The sequence below is a fragment of the Microtus ochrogaster genome, unplaced genomic scaffold (genome assembly GCF_000317375.1).
Source record: "Microtus ochrogaster isolate Prairie Vole_2 unplaced genomic scaffold, MicOch1.0 UNK80, whole genome shotgun sequence".
Lineage (NCBI taxonomy): Eukaryota > Metazoa > Chordata > Mammalia > Rodentia > Cricetidae > Microtus > Microtus ochrogaster.
Window position 1 is genome coordinate 270,477 of NW_004949178.1, and position 8,674 is coordinate 279,150.

General features: G+C 49.6%; 1 protein-coding gene across 6 annotated transcripts; it reads left to right on the top strand.

Moving 5' to 3' along the window:
• Nucleotides 1-663: 663 nt before the first annotated feature.
• Nucleotides 664-8,423, top strand: Tm9sf1 (transmembrane 9 superfamily member 1). 6 transcript variants are annotated; one of them, XM_013354917.2, is made up of 6 exons: nt 664-1,072; nt 1,723-2,084; nt 2,889-3,510; nt 3,765-3,950; nt 6,278-6,551; nt 7,766-8,423. In XM_013354917.2, exons 2-6 carry the CDS (start codon nt 1,740-1,742, stop codon nt 8,157-8,159), a joined length of 1,821 nt encoding a protein of 606 aa, XP_013210371.1. In that variant the 5' UTR covers nt 664-1,072; nt 1,723-1,739; the 3' UTR covers nt 8,160-8,423. The 6 variants fall into 6 exon arrangements, with proteins under 6 accessions (XP_013210371.1, XP_026633449.1, XP_026633448.1 ...); XM_026777648.1 differs by lacking the exon at nt 664-1,072 and adding an exon at nt 1,095-1,212; XM_026777647.1 differs by lacking the exon at nt 664-1,072 and adding an exon at nt 1,224-1,287.
• The last annotated feature ends 251 nt before the right edge of the window (nt 8,424-8,674 follow it).

Genomic DNA, 8,674 nt, shown 5'->3' on the forward strand with positions numbered 1-8,674 from the left:
GTACTTGCTTCCCCTGGGGGCAGACAACTTTGTCAGTTTCCTCCCATTTTGCTCCCACATGCCAAGTGAGTCACAGCTCAGAGGGAATCCCCCAGGGCAGAGCCCCTTAACAATGGCACAGCCAGACAGAAGCAAACATTTTCAAAACAACTTGCAAGATTAGGGAGAAGGGGCTGGAGAGATGGCTCAGTGGTTAAGAGCATTGCCTGCTCTTCCAAAGGTCCTGAGTTCAATTCCCGGCAACCACATGGTGGCTCACAACCACCTGTAATGAGGTCTGATGCCCTCTTCTGGGCTGCAGACATACAGACAGAATATTGTATACATAATAAATAAATAAATATTAAAAAAAAAAAGATTAGGGAGAAGGCCAAACGCTCCACACAAACATACACAAAACAAAATGATGGAAGTTAGGTATGGCGGTGCGTACCTGGAAACTCGAAAGACCCCCGAGTTCGAGATCAGCTGGGACTCTTGCTTCAAAAAAAACTAAGGCACTACCTCCGGTTATAAAGAACCCTGTCAGCCCGGCACTTAAAGGTGGAGCACGCCTTTAAGTCCCAGCACTCGGGCGGCGGAGGCAGGCGGATCTCCCCTCTCCGAGTTTGAGACCAGAAGAGGCAGTTCCTGGACAAAGTTAGCTACACAAAGAAACCCTGTTTCGGGGGGGGGGGAGAAAGAAAAAGTAAAACAAACCAGCCCTGTTTGGTTTGGAAAACTTCTCCCAGGCCCCACAAACTACTTTGTACGGCCCAAAAGTCTCGGAAGGACACTTTCACCTAGGTGTTTGAGGCTACGGGACGTGGGAACGCCGCGTAAAAACTCGCCCCGCCCAGGTAGGGGCACCCCTCGGCGTCAGGGCCAGCCTCAGCAGCCGGGGACAGCTCCAGCCTTCGGCCGCCCGCGCCCGCACTCCGCGACCGTCTCTCTCCAGCCTAGGGCGGGCAGCCCGGTCCGCGCGAGCCCCCGTGGGAAGCGGCCCGCAACAAGCGCGCGAGCATCACGGAGGTCTTACCTCCGGAGACGAGCCTTTCCGGAGCTGAGGTCCCTGCCGGCGAGGGCGGAAGTGGTAAGGCTGACGTGGCCGGGCTGCGGTGCTGCTCGCCGGGAAGAACACTTGCATCGTCCGCAGACTCGAGGAGCGAGCTTGGGGGGCTCTGTAGCGGGGCCCAACCACGGGCGAGCCAGAGCTGTTTGGGGAGCATTTGGGTGAGCCGAGAGTGGACGCCGGCGGCGTAGTCGCAGTCGCGGCGATCAGGCACAGAGGCAGACAACCCCGACGAGGTCCGTCGTCAGGTCCTCGGCAAGCCTACCGCTCCGGCGCCGCTATCTGGGAACCCGGGCAGAAGCCCAAGGGCAGCTACGGGGGCCTGCGAGGCCCTGGCGCCTCTTTGGCCAGCCGGTACCTCGCAGTGAGGAGCCCGAAGCTGCGGCCGGTGCCTCTGCCGGAGCAGCGAGCCCCCCGGGCGTTGCCATAGAAACGGGTTGGCGCGCGCAGCAGAAGCCCCGGGGTGGGGGAGGCCGAGGAGAGGCGTGAACCCCGGGTTGGGAGTACTGTCGAGCGCGCGCCGAGCCCCATCTTTGTGGGGTAGAAGTTGTGCGGTGCGGGGATCGGGAGGCCAATGGGAGGAAGTGGAGCCAATGGGCGTTTGAGAGACCAGACCCGGGGCGTCACGATTTGATACCTAGTTTCTGTAACCACGGGATTCCCCCCAACAGGTTCTGCTGCCTTAAAGATGACAGTCCTAGGGCACCCTCGAAGTTGGAGCTGCCAGTGTTTGCCAGTCCTGATACTGTTGCTGGGCACAGGCCATGGGCCAGGGGTAGAAGGTGTGACACACTACAAGCCCGGCGACCCTGTCATTCTATATGTCAACAAAGTGGGACCCTACCATAACCCCCAGGAAACTTACCACTACTATCAGCTTCCAGTCTGCTGTCCTGAGAAGATCCGTCACAAAAGTCTTAGTTTGGGTGAAGTACTGGATGGGGACCGAATGGCCGAATCTTTGTACGACATCCGCTTTCGGGAGAATGTGGAGAAGAGAATTCTGTGCCACATGCAGCTCAGTTCTGCACAGGTCAGCTCTCCACATTCGTTATCACTTAGCGCCCCCTCCCCCCGCCAGAGGCTAGCAGTGCCTTGCAGTTGTGGTGCTTTTATGGAAACTATCTGTCTGGACTCTACCCACAACCCAGTACTTGTTCAAGAACTGACTTTTCAGGATTACATGGGTACTGAGATGCAGAACTGACAAAATGTCCTACTTAAGACTTCTGTGTAATTCTTTCCTTTCATACATTCCTTTGGTTCTTTCTCAGCTCCTTTACTTTCTAACTTTCCCTGTTACTTTTTTTTTCCTTAGCAAATCCACACACTTCTTAATCGATTCCAGTCTTTTACACTTTGTCCCACTTATTTTTTTGAGACTTTATCCCATCAAAGTTATACTTGCTCTTTTCGGGGACCAGTATACCAGAATCAATCAATGAGTCTCAATGGGAGACAGTTTTGGTCCTTTAGGAACTTTGGCAATGTTAAGAGACATTTTGTTTGTTTGATTTGGGTTTTTTTTGTGTGTGTTTGTTGAGATAAGGTCATACTCTGTAGCCCAGGCTGGCCTCAAACCCAAGACGAACCTTTTAAGTGCTGGGCTAACAGGGATGTTTTATTCGATGCCTGGCTTTGGAGATGCTGATTGTCACGATTCAGTGGTACTGTTGGTGCGCAGTGAGTAGAGATCAAGGATGCTGAATTCTGCAGTGCACAGCATCTCCCTACAGCACAGAATCATCCAGCCCAAACTATGAGTACTGCCAAGTTGAGAAACACAGCGTTAACCCTGAGAGGCTTTGTATACTGACCCCTGGCTTGTTCTCTATAGGTGGAGCAGCTGCGCCAGGCCATTGAGGAATTGTATTACTTTGAATTTGTGGTAGATGACTTGCCAATCCGTGGTTTTGTGGGCTACATGGAAGAGAGCGGCTTCCTGCCACATAGCCACAAGATAGGTCTCTGGACACATTTGGACTTCCACCTAGAATTCCATGGAGATCGAATCATATTTGCCAATGTTTCAGTTCGGGATGTCAAGCCCCACAGCTTGGATGGTTTACGATCTGATGAATTCCTAGGCCTTACTCACACTTACAGTGTGCACTGGTCTGAGACTTCAGTGGAGCGTCGGAGTGATAGACGCCGTGGTGATGATGGTGGTTTCTTTCCTCGAACGCTGGAAATCCACTGGTTGTCCATCATCAACTCCATGGTGCTTGTGTTTTTACTGGTGGGTTTCGTGGCTGTCATTCTAATGCGTGTGCTCCGAAATGACCTGGCTCGGTACAACCTAGATGAAGAGACCAGCTCTGGAGGCTCTAGTGATGACTTTGACCAGGGTGACAACGGTTGGAAAATTATCCACACAGATGTCTTCCGCTTCCCTCCGTACCGCGGGCTGCTCTGTGCTGTGCTTGGTGTGGGCGCCCAGTTCCTGGCTCTTGGCACTGGTGAGGTGATATGAATTGCTCTCAAAGAGTAGCAGGTAGTTTATTATAAAAGTTCAGTGGATCTTCTCTTCAAGATGAGAAAAAAACCGAGGGGAGACTGTAGCTCTAGTGAGGCTGTATATGGGTTTTCCTGACAGTAGAACTAGGGAGATGTAATCAAATGAGGCCCTTTATCTGGGTTAAGGGGATTATTTCTCTGACATGGAGAAGAGATGTAGGTGAGACCTAACGAATTCTCCACTGCTACCCTGTAGGCATCATTGTCATGGCGTTGCTGGGCATGTTCAATGTGCACCGTCATGGAGCCATTAACTCGGCAGCCATCTTGTTGTATGCCCTGACCTGCTGCATCTCTGGCTATGTGTCCAGTCACTTCTACCGGCAGATTGGAGGCGAGCGCTGGGTGTGGAACATCATTCTTACGACCAGTCTTTTCTCTGGTGAGAACGTCCCCTTTCATGGTGGGTCTGTCTAGATTTAGGGAGTAGGAGCACATCATGGGCCCTGGGATTGAGTCAGTGCAGGGAATATAGGATTTTTTTTTTTTTTATGGGATGCCCTTGCTGGGAACTGTCAGGGGTAGAGAGAGAAGGAGGGAGGAAGGCAAAGAGTGCTGTTCTCAATGCCCTGCATACACTAGAGTGGATGTACACATAAACAGAGTAAAGACTTAGCACCCAGAGCAATAACAGATCTAGACTTTCAAAAAAACAAAAGATTTATTTAATTATTATGTATACAGTGTTCTGTCTGCATGTATGCCTGCAGCCAGAAGAGGGCACCAGATCTCATTAGGGATGGCTGTGAGCCACCATGTAGATGCAGGAAATTGAACTCAGGACCTCTAGGAAGAGCAGCCAGTGCTCTTAACTGCTGAGCCATCTTTCCAGCCCATAGGGAGGACTTTTAAAAATATTTGTTTATGTGTATGAGTGTTTTGCCTGCATGTATGCATGTGCAACATAGTCATGAGGTCACAAGAAGGTGTCTGATCCCCTGGAACTGGAGTGACAGAAGGCTGTGAGCTACCATGTGGGTGCTGGGAATCAAACCCAAGTCCTCTAAGAGCAGGAAGTGCTATTAACCACAAAGCAGTCTCTCTAGCAACTGGGTGGGGCAGTAATTTCATAAGAAAAATCTATCAAAAAGAATCTCTTAGGTGTCGTGGTGCATGCCTTTAATCTTATCACTCAGAGGCCAAAGCAGGCAGATCTCTGACTTCAAGTCCAGCCTGGTCTACAGAACCAGTTCCAAGACAGTCAGGGCTGAATAGACTTTTGTCTAAAATAACAACAATAAAAAAACCAAAGACCTGGAGCCGGGCAGTGGTGGCGCACTCCTTTAATTCCAGCACTCGGGAGGCAGAGGCAGGCAGATCTCTGTGAGTTCGAGGCCAGCCTGGTCTACAAGAGCTAGTTCCAGGACAGGCACCAAAAACTACAGAGAAACCCTGTCTCCAAAATCCCAAAAAAAAAAAAACCAAAGACCAACAAAACAACATGAGCAACTATGCCTAGCTTTTGTTCATGTGGGGATCTGGGGACTGAACCTAGGCCTTCATGAACAGCACTTTACCAACTGAACCATCACTTTCTCAGATATTATGCTTAAATAATGTGGTGTGTCTACTTGTGTGGGTGCTGGGAACTTTGTGCATGGGGAAGGCATATGTCAACATCAGGTATCCTTCTCAGGCACTCACCTTGTTTTTGGAGCCAGGGTTTGACTGAAGTGGAGCTCACTGAATTAGCTGGTGTGGACAACCATCGAGCCCTAAGCATCCTCCTGTCTTTGCCTCCCTTGTACAGTAATCAAGAGCCCTAACTACTCCATCTGACTTGATTTTGTTTGTTTTAAATACGGATGTTGGAGATCCAACTTGGGTCCTCATGCTTTGGGGGAAAGGGCTTTACCAATTGAACCATTTCTTCAATCCCCTTAAATAGCATCCTTAAATTTATTTTTTGATACTGTTTTTATTTCAGAGGTAGGTTCATTCTAGCCTTCAAACCAGATTGCTGACCCCCAGTTGGTGTTTCTCAGTGTAACAGTCCTGACTGTTCTGGAACTTGCTTTGTAGACCAGGCTGGCCTCTGCCTTTGAGTGCTGGGTGTGTGCCGCCACCGCCCTGCTCAGATTGCCTTTCTTTCTTTTTTCTTTTTTTTTTTTTTTTTTTTTTTGTTTTTCGAGACAGGGTTTCTCTGTGGTTTTGGAGTCTGTCCTGGAACTAGCTCCAGGCTGGTCTCGAACTCACAGAGATCCGCCTGCCTCTGCCTCCCGGGTGCTGGGATTAAAGGCGTAAGCCACCACTGCCCGGCCAGATCGCCTTTCCAGAGACAGTAGTAGTCTACCTTCTAAACCTTGCTGCTTCCAATTTGGTGTATTTGATTTATACCCTATCATATTTGTATTTTAAGCATGGCTTTCTGAGAAAAGATCCTTAACCCAAATGACTGTTTCATGCCAGGAATTATCAAGGCATGGCAAGACAAGGTTCCTGTAGTGATTCTTATCACTCTCAGACCACGATGAAGCAACTGTCTTGATTCTTGATGGGACTGGGTGGGAGGAAGAGGGTGTTCAGAAAATAAAGAACAAAGAACAGTGAGCTATGAAAGGGTCAAGGTGAATTCCTTCAGCTCTGGACATCTGGGAGCATAGTTGGGCCCTGTAAGTGGCAGGCTACTTCATCCCTCTCCCCTTTAGGTCCAGTCTGAGTGGGGTGTCACAGGGGTGTTGCTCCTACTGCTGCCCCTCCTTCCTGCAGTGCCTTTCTTCCTGACGTGGAGTGTGGTGAACTCAGTGCATTGGGCCAATGGTTCGACACAGGCTCTACCAGCCACAACCATCCTGCTGCTTCTGACGGTCTGGCTACTGGTAGGCTTTCCTCTTACTGTCATTGGAGGCATCTTCGGGAAGAACAATGCTAGTCCCTTTGATGCACCTTGTCGCACTAAGAACATCGCCCGGGAGATCCCACCCCAACCCTGGTACAAGTCTACTGTCATCCACATGACTGTTGGTGGCTTCTTGCCTTTCAGGTACCTACACATCATACCATGCCCGTCACTCGGGAGGGTTTTAGTTTGGTTTGGTTTTGGACACTAGAGGGTGTTTGTTTGTTTGTTTTGAGACAGTGTTATGAGGCTGGGTTAAAATACACAATTGTGCCTTGGGTGCTTGGATTATAGATGTGCGTTACCATGCCTTGCCATTGTCGGGTTTTGATTCAGCTTTTCCTTCTGCCACCTCAATACCATAACCCAGTAACAATCCCCAGTTCAGTGAGAGCTCATAAAATGGTGCCATCTAGCAGGAGTGAGCTTCAGCTAATTCAGATGTGAGTGTTTCACTTCTGAAGCTCCCCTCCTCAGCAAACAGCAAGCAGATGGACTTTAGGCCCTGATCAGTGCCTGTAGGACTAGTGTTTGCAGGTGTGTAGAGCTCAGCCCCTTTGCTTACTCATTCAGTTGACTATGCACCTTTTCAACAACACAGCAGAAAATAAAGAGAACACAGTAGCTGTTTTTGTTTTCTTTCTCTTACTCCCTTTTTGTACTATTGGAGTGTACTTAAGGTCTCATGCATTATTTGGCAAGCACTCTACCACTGAGTGATATCCTAGCCCCCCCCCTTTTTTAAATTTATTTAACTTTATTTTATGTGCATTGGTGTGAAGATATCAGATCCCCTGGAACTGGAGTTACAGACAGTTGTGAGCTGCCATGTGGGTGCTGGGATTTGAGCCTGGGTCTTCTGGAAGAACATCCAGTGCTCTTTCTTAACTGCTGAGCCATCTCTCCAGCCCCTCCTAGCCCTTTCTTATCTTTCATTTTGCTACGATCTCAAATCTCAAAGTTTTCCAGGCTGGCCTTGAACTTGCTCTGTAGCCCAGACTAGCTTCGAACTTGGCAATCCTCCTGCCTTAGCCTCCCAAATAGTAGTAGTGTAGACATATGCCTGTCAGGGAAGATGTTCATGAACTAAGAGAACTAATCATAGGCAAAAGAATTCCCAGGTACACCAGGTGGTGGTGGCACAGCACTCAGGAGGCAGAGGCAGATGGATTTCTTTGAGTTCAAGGCTAGCCTGGAGCTGGTTCCAGGACAGGCTCCAAAACTATGAAGGAAACCGTGGGGGGGGGGGTGGTGGAAGTGGGCGTAGGAATCCCCAGGTAGCCTTGATTTCCTCGGTGACTGTAGTGCCGGAAGGTGTGGCACAGTGCTTTAATGCTGTGTCCCTCTTCTCTCCACAGCGCCATCTCTGTGGAGCTGTACTACATCTTTGCCACCGTCTGGGGTCGAGAACAGTACACTCTGTATGGCATTCTCTTCTTTGTCTTCGCCATTCTGCTGAGTGTGGGGGCTTGCATCTCCATCGCGCTCACCTACTTCCAGCTGTCGGGGGAAGATTACCGCTGGTGGTGGCGGTCAGTGCTGAGTGTCGGCTCCACCGGACTTTTCATCTTCCTCTACTCCGTGTTCTACTATGCCCGGCGCTCCAACATGTCAGGGGCAGTGCAGACAGTAGAGTTCTTTGGCTACTCCTTACTGACTGGTTATGTGTTCTTCCTCATGCTGGGCACCATCTCCTTTTTCTCTTCCTTAAAGTTCATCCGTTATATCTATGTTAACCTCAAGATGGACTGAGTTCTGAGAGACAGAACTATTGCTCTCCCCGTGCTTTCATCATGCCCCGTTGATTCCACTTGACAGCTTCCGACTGAACTGTGTGATGGCATTGTCGCCTTCCTTCTCCTTTGCCCCTTGGGCCTCCCTTCTTAGAGAGAACCAGGAAATTAAAAATCTCTATGATATAAGAAATATATATTTGAACTTTTTAAGTTGCCTTACGTTTTAGTCCTGATTTTTTTTCTTTTTACAAATTAAAATAAAATTTATTAAGAAAACGGATCCTGTAGTTGGAGGTTTTGGTCTAGTTACAGAAACCCGAGGCCTAAGCCGGGCGGTGGTGACACAGGCCTTTAATCCCAGCACTCGGGAGGCAGAGGCAGGCGGATCTCTGTGAGTTCGAGACCAGCCTGGTCTACAGAGCTAGTTCCAGGACAGGGTTCATTCTAGCCTTCAAACCAGATTGCTGACCCCCAGTTGGTGTTTCTCAGTGTAACAGTCCTGACTGTTCTGGAACTTGCTTTGTAGACCAG